The sequence below is a fragment of the Pseudopodoces humilis genome, chromosome 15 (genome assembly GCF_049639895.1).
Source record: "Pseudopodoces humilis isolate 2021_Gansu_Grassland_sample_001 chromosome 15, ASM4963989v1, whole genome shotgun sequence".
NCBI classification, from domain to species: Eukaryota; Metazoa; Chordata; class Aves; order Passeriformes; family Paridae; genus Pseudopodoces; species Pseudopodoces humilis.
In genome coordinates, this window is record NC_142214.1 from 7,158,628 (window position 1) to 7,175,218 (window position 16,591).

Here is a 16,591-nt window from a genome sequence, read left to right on the forward strand (position 1 = left end):
TAGTTGGTTCAGAGGAAGTCATAAAACTCCTTTAAAGATGACACAGATCCACGTGTGCTAGAGGGGAGAGGCAGAGCAGAAGGCTGAAATGCTGGTCCTGCTTTCAGGTCCTCAGCAGTGTTTTCCTCCTGCTCTTCCACCACCCAACATTACCCCAGCCTGATTTCTCACATGGGAGCGAAGTCCAGCAGTAAGGTCTCAGACCATAAACCACTTCTGGCTTGTTTACTGAGCTCCAGTGAAGGGCTGGGCTGTGTGGGGAGCCTTTTAAAGAAGTAGTCACCCCCCACCTCCCAGTAAACTGCTGCTGGAGCATTAGCTAGTTTTGCAGTTAGCTGTCCTTAAAGTATGAACTTGGGCAAGGTGAGGAGGAACAGACTGGGAAGGTGTGCTAGACTCCAGAAACAACATTTTGAAAAGGTCTTGGAAAATTGCTTGGTAAAGAGAACTGCTTTTCAGTATCATGTAGCCCCTGAGTTTGTGCTGCTCATTTACTTATTTGATGAAAACCTGTTTCTCAACACATTGCAAAATAGTTACTTGATTTAGAAGAAACTCTGTGTGCCTGGAGTCTGCTAAATGCAGTGTTTCTGTAATGGCTTAAATCATAAGTTTGCAAGATTACCTTTCTGAGTGCATTTGCTTGGATGTACAGATGGTAATGTCATGTACCATTACATTTCTGTCTTTAAACAACCACCTCCATTCCCCAGAGATGTGCTGTTAACCAGCCAAGGAGCAAGGTTCTTTCATAATATTTGGTCCCTCATTTCTCTCTCTGTACTCAATGTATCATAAAATAAGGAAAAATTTTGCTGCAGCAGGCCATGAGAAAGATCTGCTGCAAATCCATGTCGAGCTGTGGTGATGGCGTGCATATGTGGTAGATATTTGGAGTCAATCTCTGCTACTTGAGCTCTTTTTGCCATGCAGTCCCCGATGTGATGATTGCACACCCTGCCAAACAATTCAATAAAAAGCCTAACTTGAAAGGAGGCTGTGGCAGAGTTATATTTTTGCTGTGCTCACATGGTGATAAATTACAAAAGCTGCCGAGGATTTTACACTCAACAGTAGATGAAGAGTTGCATTGTTTGAGGAGTTTTAACTTGGGAAATAATTATTGCTGAATGTGTCCTTGACAGTGAGCGCACACCATGAGCGTTCTCTACATAATATGCATAAACATTAGATCTCTGCTAAGTACACCTAAGTACAAGTATTAAAGAGTATTTTTCATTCATTTCCCTTAGAGGAGTTCACTGCCAGTTTGACAAAGGGCGTTGGCTTTGATCTGGGCTCCAGGCTGGTTGTGTGTGCATAACTGGTCAGTGCTCACATGGAGCTCTTCAGCCTTCATCCCTTTCATTCAACCACTGTGGTGTTTGAAAGCTATTTGATGATGTCTTGCACCAGGGTCTGTCTGCATTGGATGAGTCCTGTGGATGGATCCTGAATGGATCAGTTCTGCTAACAGATTTAAAAGGTCAGATGTGAGATTTCTCACCCACTGTGCCAGTGTTGGTGTTGGATGTATCCTTAGGGATGCTGTTGTGCTTGGGACAAACCTCTGTGTGGGAAAACTGAGGCCCCCAGTGTCTTCCAGTGACTTTCCAGTGGCATCTCGCACTGTGGCATAAGAAAACAGCAAGAAAAGCAGCCCACAGACCTAAACTTTCTGTTTTTCAAATGCCGGGTAGCAGAGTGCATCTTCCTATGATTAGCACTGAGTAGCCAGAGCTCTTCAGTTCCAGACAGAGCTAATTCTTGATCATGAGCCAAGACCACATAGTGCTGACATGACTGAGAAATATCTTCCATAATTAGATTGCTTGGTCATTCATTTTTGAATGTCTGAGTTACATTTTGGAGCATTATTTCTTAATGATCAACCAAATGAGATCTGTACAAGCTTGATTTACTGTCAGTAGTGTTCTTGCTTGGCTTTGCACGTGTGTCCTGGGGAGGCACTGTCAAATCTGGGACAAAGGGGATTAGAGAAAATTATTTTGCTTTGTAACATTAGGCAGGATGGTAACTTTAGTTTAATAATGTAAATAGATGTGAATCTGATACCTGTATTTCTGAAATACACTGGGCTTTTTTTAATGACGAATAAATTGGAGAAGTTGTTAAAGCCACTGTATTAGGGATTGTAGGGCATGTGTGAAAAACTTCAGAAGTGTCTGTGAAGTGTAACTAGGGAATGAAATCCTGGTATCAGTAGGTCTGAATTTGCTTTGCTGCTATTAATGGTTAATGTTGTGTCAGAGTCCTTAGTCCTGTGTTGGAATTGGAGCAGAAATTCGAGGTGAAATAAAGCAGAGATGCTTGCGCACTTTCTTATTTTGATGCTTGCTGGTAAGGTGGGCTCAGAGAAGAGTGCCCAGGCATGCTCTAGGGTGAATTTAGAGGGCAGGATGCACCCCTTCTTCCATTTTAAATGACTTACAAAGCTATCTGGAGTTGCCTCCCTTGGAGCTATGGTTTTGCTGCTGGAGGTGCTCCTCTGAGACAGAAGGAAGTAGTCTGTGAAAAAAAGATATAACTGTAAGGAGTCAGTGAGATTTTTCTGTGTTTTCCAAAAGCTGTGCTTAAGCAGTGCTGCTTCCCGTAGCGGACTTTGAGCTTTCCGTAATTGAAGAGCAGTGGATGGTCTTGTGCAATCAATTTGCTGTGTCAGAATTATCTGCTGGTCAAGGTCTCTCTGGAATGCCACAGAAAACAAACAAATCCTGTAGCTCAACAGGGAAATAGATTTTAGGAGGAGAGGTTCTTACGAGTTATATATATATAGAGAGAGAGAGAGAGAGAAAAAAAAAATAATATTTGTGTTGTTTTTTTAAGATGGCCTTGAAGAGTCTGTAAGGAGACACTAACCTTTCTGGGCTAGAAGGTCATGCAAAGTGCTACAAAGGTTCACAACCTGGGCAAAAGACATTGTAGAGAAATCTTGCACAAGGCAGGCAGAGCATCATCCTGTTGTGTTAACCATGGGCAGGCTTTGAACTGTCCAAGACCTGCTTTTGTTTCTCTAAATCCAGTTTTGATGCTCTAGCAGGTAGAATGGATGGCTTTTCCTTAAATGTGTGGTGCACTGCCTGTCAGGAAGATGTTATTTTCTGCATGAGGGCTGACAAGTCCTTTGCAGCTCTGACAGTGAGTCTCTGAACCTCCGTGGTGGTTGGAGGTCCTTGGTGACTCCCAGGGTGGGAGCAGGCAGGGAAGAGCTTTTCCCTTCTCCATCTATTTCCTCAGAATGAAGGATAAGGTCTGGCAGCAGGGTGTGAAATGGGAGAGAAGGCTGCAGCTTTTATGTTGGCTGTGTCTTCTAAAATACCATCTGACTTGGAAACATGAGTTTCTCATCTTGACTGCTTGTTTTGATCGTATCTTCTGTGTTGACAAAGGTTTGCACAATTTGCCCAAATTTGAACCACTTTGGTATCAGCCCACCTACTTTGTGTTGGTTCTGTGTTGGTGGGGCCTGTCAGAGAGCTGGAGCTGAGGATTGCTGTGCCAGGGGTTTATCTTGGCCCACAAAACTTGACAATGGCATTTTACGGGTGCTGCTGGAAGGGGACAGCTTCATCCCACACTGCTGCAAGGCATCTAAAAGCAAATTGTGTGCTCCAGATCCTATGTCCAGATTGGCTGAGAGATTTTGAAATGAAACTGTTGCAGATACTGAAACACTTGGTGATGATCCCTCTGACCAAGCCAGCTTGAACCAGATGACTCTTAGGAAAGGATTAGTTTAAGGAAAAAAAAAAAAAATCTGTTTGAAGTCTCCAGAAACAAGCCCTCTGTTTCCTCCAGGATGATGACAGAAAACTGCAAAATTAGGAGCTGGGAAATATAAACCATTTTCGTGAGCCATTGCATAAAGCAAGTATAATTTAGTGTCAGTGACAGCTGTGCTCCTGAGTGAGACTACTTCTCTGATAATTGGACTGGGAAGGGGTGAAGAAAAAAGCACTTATCTGGACAAAAAGGGCCATTGCCACTGATGTTGTGTAGTAACTGAATGAACTGGAAGTACTTAAAATACTCAGCAAAAACTTCATTCAAGTTATCATGTACAATATATCTATAAACAGGTCAGTTTTCTGGTTCTTCAGATTATACTGTGCAGGAGGAGTATCTGTTTATTGAGTATCAGTTTATTATGAGTATCAGTTTATTAACTGAATAAGTAAGAAGACACTTTATAATATTCTTGTGGAAAGACAGGTTTTTTACATGTATTAATGAAATGTTTCTCTAAGGAATCAGGTTTTGATGTGCTTGGTCCAGTGTTCACAGTGGGGGGGATCTCCGTGCAAGTAAGTGGTACTGCAAATCTTCACACACCCTGCCTCATGAGACTTCTTTTCTCTGGCATAGAAAGTCCTTTTAACTTGGGATATTTTCTTCTCTGCTTTTCAGGTGACCACTTGAAAGTCTGCTCACAAGGCTACACATGCTGCTCTCAAGAAATGGAGGAGAAGTACAGTCAGCAGAGTAAACATGACTTCAGAAATGCTGTCGTAGAGCTTAGCAATCACCTACAAAACATGTTTAGTTCCCGATACAAGAAGTTTGATGGTAAGTGCAGAGACTTTGAACTTGCTGTCCTTGGGATAAAAATGTGAAAAATCCCCATCCTGTTGTTTTCTATGCAGTTATTCTGCTCTGTCTCCCCCTTTGCTGGGAAAGTTCATGACTCGGCTCAGAGGGCAGAGCATGCCTTGTTTTGTAATCCCGTGAGAGAGAAGTATTTGCTGATTATGGCTGCTTGTTTCCCAAAGAGAGAGATCTTTCTTTCTGATTAATCTTTTGAAAAGCTATTTTGCTCTAATGTAAGATTGCAGTTGGTTTTGTTGGTACATCCCTGCATCGCACGTAATTGTAACATGCACATCTTGCAGCCCCAATCCACAACAATGCTGATCTTTCCCAGCATGTTCTGAACCCACAGGATTTGTATCCATCTCACTTTTAGCCTTTGGGGCTAAGCAGAGCAGCAGATAAATGCAGAGTGGTTTTGTGTGGAGGCCGAGGTTTCAAGTGTGATGTGGGGTCAGAACCATAATGAACAAGTCTCGGCTGAGTTCCCATCGCTGAGTGATGCTAGCTGCTGACAGATAAGCAAATGACTGGTCTCAGTATTGCCCCTGGGTCCACAGTGTGTCCTGTCAGACTGGATCTCCATGGGGCATGCCTAGCTCATGGGAGCTGCGGGAAGAAGCTCCCTTTGGAGGTAGCTGGCACACAGCCAGCACTGCCCACCTTGCAGCCAGGTACTTTTCCTTTGAGAGCACCTCTGCAAACAGCTGAAGTCAATGCCTAGACACTGGGCACAGCACCTGGCTGAAGTCTCAGGGCATTTCTTGATTTGCTTCTGAACTCTTGGTTGGTTTCTGTGGCACTATGTAGGTGCCTCAGTGCTCCCAGACATTGCAGCCTCCTGTTGCCTGGGCATCTGTGGAGGAGGAGCAGGATGTCAGGCTGCTGCTTGTGTTGTCCCTGTTGGCTGGGGGACTGAGGTGACAGCCAGCTGCATATGGAAGTGTCTGACAATTCAAGTGGACTGAGTTGTTCACACAGTTCTGCTTGTACATTACCATCACACTCTGTGGTTAAGGACAGTTCCCCCATGCAGCTCCTCTGGACAATTGTTCCCTTGTTTGGCCATTGGTTCAATGTGAGTTTTCTATGAATATCCCAAAGTCTGTGCCTTGAACCTCCCAGCAAGCTCCTCTGCACTACTACAGTGGGTTGCAACCTCTTCCTTTCAAAAGGGATTGGCACTAGGGTGAGAGAAAAAATCCCTGGGTATGAAATTGCAGTGAGTCAAAGTAGAATTATGCAATCATCTTGATAGCATCTAATCTGCTGGCTAAATATTTCCCTCTTAACCTCTGTTGTCTCTACCTGCTGGTACACCAAAGGGGTGATAGAGGGAGAACCAAAGTGTCTAGACTTGCAAGCTTATTAAATGCAGAACAAGACACTTAATGAAATCCAGCCCATAGATAAGCTCGTTCAAAGAGACCAGAGGAACAGCATCTGCTTCACCTTAAATGAACAACAAAGCTTTTTGAAATGCTGCATGGAAAACAAAGAGCATGCACGGGTTGCTGCATTAGCATCCCTGACGTGGATCAGACATCTTGTGAGGTGCATCTGCCCCTTTGTGGGGGGAGGGATGGCTGCAGGGCTGTGTGAGGGCAGGGGGACATTAAGACAGGCTGAGATGGGTGCCTGTCAAAGCACAAGGCTTCAAAATAGGTGAGCTTTGGAAGGGAGCCTGCACAAACTATTCTGTCTGTTCTCTGTGGTTCTCCTGTCAGCTCCATAGAGCATCCTCTGTGCTGGTCTCACTCTCACTTTAGCCTGTGAAGAGCTTGACTGGCAAGTCTGGAAGGGGATGGTGTTGTGCAGCTGTTCCTGAAAGCTGGATTTAATGTGCCTGGCCTGTCCCTCAAGGGTGTGTCTCTGCCTCATATGAAACTAATGAAGGAGAATTGGCAACCTCCTCAGCCTGTCCCAAAGCCTAATGACTCTGTCTTTGAGTGCTAGTATCAGAACTAAATCTTCATTTGCTGCAGACAAAGCTGATTTAGGGATTTTTTAAATCTTACCTGGGGTGGAAGTAGAGATGAACTGATTACCACCCTCCATCATTTACCTCTTGGGAGGCTTTTAATCTTGACAGCCTTTCTCCCTCCAGCCCAGTCACCTGGAGGCTGAAGGCACACCTTCCTGCTGGTTGCTTGGGCAGGTTGAGGAGTCTCCCTACTGAGATCCTCAAGCTCTTCTGCAAAAATATTGGAGTTCCATGCCTTAGACTGCTGTATTTTAAGAGCCTGCTGTTGAATATTTGGCTGCTTGTGGGATGGTGTTTCCTTCCTTTGGTCTTGGTGCTTGGTCATCAGATGAGCTGTGGTCAGTTGTATCTTGCATATTTGAGTTCCTCTTGCCCAGCATAATTCATCCCACACTTTTTGATCTAATGTACCCAAACTACAGGAAGGAGAGACAATCGAGACCTGTATATTTGTGCTGATCCTTAGGGATGAGACTGGAAAAGGACAGAATCTTTCCAGAGCTGCTCTTCTGCATGGACCCAAGCTCTGATATTACTATTTGCAGCTATTCAGGGCTTCCTTATCACTTGTAGCTAAATCCATTCAAATGGAAATAAAACTGGCAAAAATGAGCTGTACGCCTTCCTTAGTTTAACATGAAATCCTCTGTGCTAAAGCTTTGCAGAGTGACTGAGTAGGCAGGATGAGTTATTACAGACACCAAATCCACTTCAAGTGGGGTGGACGCTTCTCTTGTGGGGTGACACATCCCCGGGCTGTGATCGGCCACTCCAGGATGCAGCCCAAACAGCAAACCCTGTCCCTCCAGCCCTTTGGAAGTCTTTGTTGTGGGTTCTCTGGCTCCTAATCTCCCAGCCTTGACATTCAGGTCTGGGAGGAGAGGCAAACCTGTCCTGCCTCCGTTATGTGCTTGACCTTGGCAGCAGTTGCTGCTGCAGAAGGACAGTCCAAGTGGCGGCACGTCCTTTGGACAGAGGCTGGGATGCCCTGTAGCTTCTGGAGCGTTTGCATCAGCTGTTGCTGGAGCGCCGTGTGCTGTTGGAACTGTTGCCAGAATTGCTCTGATCTGACACCAAAGCCGTACAGAAATGGATTATCTCCTCTTTAATCAGGAGCATGGAGTAATCTGCTGATTATCCATCCCCAAAACCAGGAGTCATTTCGGCTCCCAGTGCGTAATGTGACAGCGTCAGATCCTCCTGCGCGTATTTGGTTTGCAGGCACCAGGAGAGCTTGTGAGTTCAGGAGTCCCATATCTTACATATCCTGTCTAAATATTTGCTTACAGTACAGGTATGTGTGCTCCTGGAGGTCTCCCCTGTTGTAATTTAAACCACTAGCTTGATGCCAGTGTAGCAGTAAGAGATGTATTTTCAGCAGCAAGGGAAATGCTTTTTTTGTTAAAATAAAAAATACTTGGTGAGTCGTTGGATTCACCATTGCTAAATGATTTTAGAGGCGAAGATTTGCTGCTTAGTCTCAGATATGTTTATGGGCTTCAATGAGAAATTAGTGGGTAAAATTTTCTGGCAATGTGTCTCCCTCCATAACAATGACATTCATGGGAAAGCTGTAACTGACTGTGGTGACATCTAATGCCACAGAAACAGCTATACCAGTTAGGGATTTAAACACCCCCTCCCTTTTTTTTAATAAAATCTCTTGTGCTTTGTCTTATCTTCACAACTTAGTGCCCTCCCCTTCACTCTCTCGGAGATTAATAACATTAATAGAATTAATGGTGACATTAAGGCTGTATAAATGCTCAGTTCCATGTATTAAATTCGAACTTTCACCTCTTTTGTCCTTTGAGGCTGAAGTTTTCCACGCCAGGGTTTGTGCTAGCCAACAGTGCTTTGGGGAAACTGCTCAGCTGTTTTGAGGAATTGGAGCCAGGACAGGACATAGCCCATAACTCTTCTGCAGTGTTTCCGCTGTTCCGTTGCTTCCTAGATAAGATGTTCTTACTTTTTGCTTTTTAAAGACCCATCCTGAATCTCTTGGAAAATGTAACTGTTGTGCCAAGCCCTATTCTGGGGGAAAAAATAGAGGGGCTGCTGAGTCCTACAAGCTCCTTGTTTCTCCTGCCTCTTTGTATTTCACAAGCACTTTTGCTGTTGCACTTAAACCAATTTGTGTCCCTTTCTTTTGTTCACTCTAGACTTAGGCAAGGCAGCAAACTTCTGCAACCCTCACTGTACAGGAGAGAAATGTGTGAGATGGTCTGTCTTTGGGCTGGGTTGGCAGTAGGTTTGGTGTTCCTAATGCGCAGATGACAGAAGGATTTGTATCAAATGGTACAGCCCAAGCCAGCATTTGGGAAGCAATTGAATGCTGAGAGTTCCATTTCTGATTCAGTCTCCCTGAATTTTCCATTAGCATTTAACATAAAACAAATACAGAAGTGTAAAAGGAAACAATAAGTGGAAACAATAAGTGGAAAGAAACCAAATCCAGGAAGAAAGAGCTGGCCAGGGGTTCCCAAGTCCATGGTGCACACAACCCCTCTGCTGTATAGGGAGCAGGCAGAGGGGCTGGAGAGAGATTCCATGGAGTGGACTCCATGTTTGTATTGGTCAAGGTAGCTACAGGTACAAGGTGTGATCATGATGAGCATCTTTGAAACATCACAGGGTGCCCTTGACCTTCTAATGTGAGCTCTGTGTTGCTTCTGGGTGCAGGAAGTTCTTCCAGTAACTGGCCTGTGGCTGAATTTGAGAGACTGGTCAGGAGAACATTGGCCAAATAGCTTCCAAGCTCTGCTGAAAATGGAGGAAAAAGCCTGGAATTAATTTCTGAATTTAGTTTTTGTTGTTCAGATAACCCTTTGCTTCCAGCTGCTATCTGCAGGTATGAGTTCTCAGGGAGGTGTGCTGGTGCAGTGGGATGCATAGCTGGGATGTATTAGTAACTAGGAAGGACACAGAAGGGACAAGGGAGAGCTTTTGGTGGTCTTCTTTCTGCTGCTTCAGGCAGTGTGGAGGCAAACAGTGAAAGATGAGCCCCACAGGTGCCCAGTCTGCTGTTCCTATAGTTAGAATTTGGCAGCCCATCGTGGTGCTCTGCCTTACCAAAATAACTGCCCTTTGGGGACCTTCATCTCACGTTAACTCTTTTACTGGAAACTGCCTGTGAGAGCAGAGACCTGGGCCCTCATCTTGCTCCTTTGGCAGGGTCCCCCTGTGTCTGTGGCACCCAAGACCATGGGGTCAGTGGGGTCAGTACTGGCTGCCAGCGCATTCATATCTGCAGGAGGCAGCTCCAGCTGTGTTGGCACGGCTGGAGTGCTGGGTAGAGACCTCTGCTGTGCCAGAGTTGCATTGAGTCCAAGCTTCTGAATAAACCTGTGTGGTGGGAAGAGCTCTCCCCCTGCCACCCACTTTCAGGCGAGTGCACTGATGACCGTGGCATCGTTAATAGGGTGATTTGATCTACGCTGCCACTCACATTGATGTGAAGGCTCAGCCTTGTTCTGACCCCTCCAGAAATGGATGGCAGCAAGCCTCGTACCAACCAGGGCAGAAAATGTTGGGAAGATATACCTCAAAGAAGCTGTTGTGGAGAGGCAATCCTTTGGACTTGGTTATGGATTGGTTCTTAATGAGCATAGGGAGGGAGTGACTGAGGAGAAGCTGGAGGGAGCAACCACCAACACGCTTCCTTTTGAAAATACCACTTGTGGGCTTTTGTTTGTGCTTCCCACTCAATGCAACAGCAATGAAACAAATTGTCTGCTGTCTGTGCCTTGGAAGTTTGTTTATTCTTTCTTTTTGTTCAGCTGGCTCCTCTCCATCTCAAGGTTTTTCAGGAGGCACATACACCACCATGACTTTTAGTCTTGTTCATTGAGAAGGGTGATGCTTGTCTGACAGCAGTGAGATCCAGACCTCTCTTTTGGGATGCTTGGAAAGATACTTTGGTCTTGTTCAAGTTACCACAGAAGCAGGAAATCTCATGGGATGAGGTGAAGGGGGTTCCTAACCCTGTTGGTTAGGAGGGGGGAAAAAGAAATATTAGATCTTGTAACTTAGCAAAGACTTCAGCAAGGGGAAAAAGCAGTTTATATATGGGCTTGGAGGGATCAAACACTCTCATGTGATCTCAGGTCAAAGCAGTTCTGCTCTTATGGTCACAGGTAAACTGCTCTTACCCTATGGGCTTTTATTCCCAAAAGCAAAGATGGGGGAAACAGGCTTTGTATTTGGCTACAGGAAACGTGCCTGGTGCTCTCTGGTTACTAATTGCTGTCAACCAGTCAATGAGCTATTGTTTGTCTGTTTAAAATTAACTCTCTCTTCCTCCTTCCTGCACAAAGGAGCCACCAAGCCTGTGTGCATAGTCCTGGTAGCTGCTCCTCTGGATGCCTGATTTGGTGGTGGTGGTTGGGCTTGGGGGTGTGATAACCCACTGGTGCAGGGCTGGAGCTATTTTATCAGTGTTTAATGTACTGTAATGTCTTAGTGTCTAGCTACTCACATGCCAGCTGAACAAGTAAGAGGCAGCCCCAGCTGAAGGAGCTCTCCCTGCCAGTGTAATGAGTTGAGGGTAACTGAGGTAATGGGACAAGACAATCCCCACTGCTCAGTAGTGCAGGCCCTCCCTACACTCTGACAGCAGTAGGAAGGGAGGCTTGGGAAAACATGTATCTGTGAAATACCTTAGTGAGTGTCCCAGAAAGTTCCTTTGAGGTGGGAGGATGTGGGAGGCAGCCTGAAGGAGCTCACTTCCAGGTGAAGTTTGAGCTGAGAACTTGGTGTATTGGTACCAAATGGTTGTGGGGCAAAGGTTCACACCCAAGAAATCAGAGATGTGTCTGAAGAGATTGAGGAATGGGTGCAGTGAAAATTAAACATGGAGGGAGTAGAGGGAAGAGCAAACAATGGAGGAAGAAGGAAACAGCTGCAGAGAGGTGCATTAAGGAAAAGTTTTTGCAAGGAAGGGTATGGAAGTGCTGGGAATGATGGGACCTGCTGCTTGGGGAGGAGGCAACATGGAAGCAGTGGGAGGAAACTCAGTATAGCTGACCAAAAATGGGATGTGAGTGACAGTCCCTGAAATCAGGGGAGGCTACGAAGTTTGGGCTCATTCTGCTGCATGGGATGTGGCAGAGCAGGATGGACTAAGATGGGACCAAGGGCATTTCTCGCTGTTTTCCTAATTCATGGGATGACTGGTACATACAGCAGGATGCAAAATGTACTGCTGTTTGTTTCTTGAATCACAGACAGCAATCTCCACATTGTCCTCCTCCTTCATTGCTCCTTATTCTCGAACAAGCTTAGTGTCAGTGTGATGGTGCTGCCCAGTGCCTCGGAAACCAGAATTTCTAGAAATCTTTTATTTTTTTTGGTGGTTTTGGTTTTTTTAATCTATGAGGCTGTGGCCCAGTTTTTCTTGTCTGGACTTTCACTAATCAAGCAAAGTTTAGGGAGAGGTTGTTCCTCCCAGCTCTGCAGCGTTCACATATTGGGGCTGTTGCTGTGACACTGGCAAGATTTAAGCCTGTACTTTAAGCCCTGTGAAAGAGTTCTTCCCATGTCAATAAGTGCTAACACATGTTTGAAAACAGGACAGATAAACAGCTTGTGGATCTGCCCTGCCCTTCTGAGTTTATATTCAATAAATGTGTTAACACTATGTGTTCATCAGTTTCTCAACACTTCTGGAAAAAGGTTGTTAAGCTAGGATTTGTTTTTCCCTGGTGGAAATTACAAATGTTGTATATGCAATAAAGGAAGTGAAGGCATATTAAGAATAATGAAGCACATTTAGGAAAAAAAAAAATGTTTTCCTCCCTTTGGAATAGGTGGCATAGTTGTGGATGACTTCAACCTCCAGGTGAAGAGAGCTGTGAAACCTTTGTCTCTTTTCTCCCGAATTCCATTTATCTGTCTGGATTGAATTTTGCTTCACATGGTAGGAGCAGCTGCAGGGTGGAGTTTGCATCTGCAGATGCACCTCTGGAAAACGCAGGGACGGAGCTGGCGCCGGTCCTTCCACAGCACAGCTTGCGGGGCCGTGGCTTGGGCAGGAGCATTTGTCTGGGAATTCATCTTGCTGTTGTGGACATTTTATGAATAAACCTTTTAAGGAGAAAATATAATTAATCTCTTTGTGGCAGTGTTCTCCTGTACACTCTAGAAAGCATAATTGTCTATACAGACGAGCAAATTAAAGGTTTTGGTTAGACAGACGGTCCTTAATTAAGCATAATCTGGACAATATATTAAGAGTATGCTCAAAAAGCTGGGTGGCAAATTATCTGAAACTAATTAATTGTGCCTATAAAATTTCAGCATGTTCCATATGCATGCTTGAACCTGGTTTTATTTGTTTTTTAAGGTGGTTGAGTAATTGCCTGTCTACCTGGGATCTGTTTGTTTAGTTCATTTGCAAACCTCAAACAGAATAAGGCAAATGGAAAACTAGTCTCTTAACTAAGGAAACCTGGTGCATGGGAAATGCAGCATGTCTGGTGGTTTTTGGGAGCAGAAAGTGTGTGGCAGCCCTGGTGTCCTTTTGGAAGGGCACCAGCACACAGGAGCATGGCCAACAGATGGGTGTCTGTAGCAAGCACATTGGCTCAACAGCCTTGATGAACTCATACATAAGAGTTGACCTTTTTTGCACTGCAGTTAAGGTTTCCTTTGTTCTATAAAACATGGGGGGTTTAGGTGATGAGCCTGGGTCACTGATGGTTTGACTCTGCAGTGGCTACAAGAGGAGTAAGTGTGGTGCTGTGGAGCATTGTGCCTCTCTGTGTGAAAGTATTCCCTGAAATACTGCTCCTGAAGATAAAGAAATTGAAAGCACAGCTTTGCACTCCTGCAGTGGTCAGCTATGGATTCAGCCCTGAGGACTCTGCCTGGGGCAGGACTGGGGAGGCTGAGGACACCAGGGCAGGTGGTGGCAGGAGGCAGCTTGGACCAGGCAGTTCTTGCTGCTTTTTCCTTTGTTGCCAGTGCAAGTGTGGAAATGCCAAACCTGTCTGTGGGTGAAGAGAAATGTGACCCTTTGATGTGTTCATCTCATTTCCAGGAGCTGCCTTTGATTTAGGTAGGCCTGTGCCCTACAGCACTGCGCTCTCCTCAGCAAAAGCCCTCTTGTATGAAAATGCCACTCCTGAAATATCTGAAAATGTTAGCAGAAGGAATAGAAAAGCACTGCATCTCTTCTTACTTAAAAAAATAGAAAAAAAAGAAAAAATAATATTTTCAGGTGACACCTATGAATCCAAGATCAAAAATATATTGGGTCTGAAAGTCAAAAAAAGTAGATGTGTTGTCTGGAGGTGGGATTTACTCTGTCTCGCAGTGGGTGGAGTGATTGTGTTTCTTCAATTAGCTCATGTATCTGCAATTTGAAAGAAAGATTGTTTTGAATTATTCTGGCACTGGAATCCAATGTCATGTGGAAGCACCTTGGGGAGATGCAATGCTCTCCTGCACTGGGTTACTGGCAGGGCTGGTCTGCCCTCAAGCTGCAAAGAGGTAATACATCTTATTACTTGAAAAAAAGGAAATTGCTAAGTAACTGGGTATGTTTCTCAATGTGCTCTTTTAAAGAAGGATTTGTTCAAAAGCAGAGACTTTTTTCCCCAGGATTTTTATTGCAGAGATGGCACATATGTCACATCCTGTCTTTCTTACCATTTCATGACATTGCTAGGCTTTCACCAAGTGGTGGGCATTGAAATTCTACCCTGAAATTCAAAAATATTAAAAGAATAAACAGAGCCCAGAGCTGTAGATTGCCTTACCGCAGATTACTGCCTTTTCTGCCTCTTAAAGTTAATTGCATTGGAAATGTCATCCTCCTTTGAGCATCAAAGCCCGTAGCATGCGCAGGATTTATTTTGCAATACAGACAAATTTTAAAACTGTTTCTTGATATTAAGAAAAATTTTGTGGCTCTGCTCCCACAGTGCTGGTTCCCTCAGCCTGGGGCTCGTCCTCCTGAGCACCTTGAGTGAGAAAGTGACATCAGCAGGACTTGGCTGGGATGTGTTGAAGCAGTAGAACATGGCCTTGCTCCTCAGTCAGGTTGGAGCAGAGCTGGCTGTGCCATGTTATCCCAAGGCCTTGTCTGTGGTTCATCCTCTCTGTGTAACCCAACACTCTCTGCAGGCTCTGCTCTTAGTCATGAGAACCAGGGAGACCTTGGAGCCATGTGCTGCTCTCGCAGGTCAGTTTGTGAAGCCCTTCCCAACCATATGTGTGCCTGTTTGTCGACAAGAGGGGCCAGCCCTTGTCCGGGGAGTTTAAACAAGATAACTGGAGGGAAGAGAGAGCCTGCCATCCCTCCAGATAGCAGCGTCTGAGAGAGCACCGGCAAAGTATGATTTGTCGTCTGTGAAAAATGTTTGCGTTTGACAGCTTTTCACAGGAAACCTGTCAGAGTGATAATTTAATGAGTACAGATTGCTTGCAACACAGCTGTAAAACGTGCTTTTACAGTGCTGTAAAATAAGCAACCGAGGCCTTTGTGTGTTTGCTTTGTTTGAGAACAAGTCAACTTCTAATACAAATGAAAGGTGGTCATTTATTTTACCCAGCAAACAGTCAAGACGTAAGAGAGGAACCTGCCATTTTTCTTCTTGTGGTGGCAAGGTTAATGCTGGGTTATGTTGGTGTTTGCTAATCAGCTCATTTCTGTGAGGGAGAGAATTAGTATCTAATTTGATATAGGGAGTTACTAGTCAGATTAGCATTTAACTCAAAAGAAGGACTTCCAGGCTTTTTTGTTTTCCTTGCCGACATCTGTGCCCACAGTTTGCACAGAGAAAAGATTAATGTTCCTTCTGGTGCCCAAGCTGATTTCTTGATGTGGAGATAGAAACTGAGGATGCAGAATTATACTGTGCCAATAGCTACACTAAAATATATCTATAGATATAATTTAATTGCTGGTGGTTAAGAGTGATGTGTGTTGCATGGAGAAGGATGCCATGCACATCCCACTGCTGGGTCCATCCCTGCTTGTTGAGTGGCCTTTCATTCCCAGTGCCATGCTTGGCATCACCCCTCTCCAACATCCAACCCCACCTGCACCCCAGGAGCCTCGAGGTGCCAGCAGTGGCACCCAGTGGCCTAGCCACAGGTGCTGGTCACCAGGGCATCCTGTCTGGCATGCTCAGGGATACAGGCATGTGCTGACAGGGGTGGATGCTGACTCCAGGCTGCAGACACAACCTCCTCTGCCCTCCTCCCCTTCTTCTTTGGCAAGTGGCGCTTTGAGAATGGGAGTTTTCTGTCCATGTAAATGATGGTTGAAGCTTGAGCCAGAGACAACAGCACTGTGCATGCATGCTGCCTCCTTCAGGAGTGCTGCATTGGGATTTTGGAAGTGCCTGCATTTGGTGGGAAGTTTTCATTTCCTTTATTTACCTTCCTTTTGGGCAAGGAAAAGCTGCTGGCCGGAAGGCTATAGGTGCACAGGTATTTGCTGCTAATTAGATTGCAGGTTTTTTTCATAATAATTAATGAACATGCCTGGTTCTAGCCCACATGAAAAATTGTTAAGAGATGAAGAGCTCTAAAGTCTGGTTACGGTTTATTAAACTTCCACTTTGGAGTGTAACCAATAAAATGAGTTGGGCAGGAGAATAAATAGATTATGGTAATATGGGTGTATTACTTAAGATAACATTCTTGGCTTATAACATTGCTTTAGGTTCTTTAGACTGACGGTTGGTGCTATCTGATAGATTTGCCATCAGTATCATTTCAAAAATCTAATTCTTTTTGAAGAGTTTGCTGACACATCTAGCTGGTTTTGTGCCTGGTACAGAAGTATTTAAATAAAGAACTTACTTGGTGATACTAAAAGGTCTGAGCAAAGGAAGGAAGTAAGCCTTCAAAATGATTAAGTGAATTAGAAATTAATATACACCAAGCTAATCTCTATAGTATAAACTGAACAGAAAAAAATCTTCCTGGACAGGAAATGCCAGTCATGGGAACGAAAGTGGAGGTTCCTGCTGATATTGGACAGAGGAT

At 44.7% G+C, this 16,591-nt stretch overlaps 1 protein-coding gene across 2 annotated transcripts in view; it reads left to right on the top strand.

The window, feature by feature from the left end:
- The window catches only part of GPC4 (glypican 4), a 67,077-nt gene that overhangs the window by 25,916 nt on the left and 24,570 nt on the right, over positions 1-16,591 (top strand). For both annotated transcript variants that reach the window (XM_005526177.3, XM_088062663.1), the window contains exon 2: positions 4,429-4,587. In XM_005526177.3, coding sequence (XP_005526234.2) covers positions 4,429-4,587 — 159 coding nt within the window. The remainder of the gene's footprint in view (positions 1-4,428; positions 4,588-16,591) is intronic.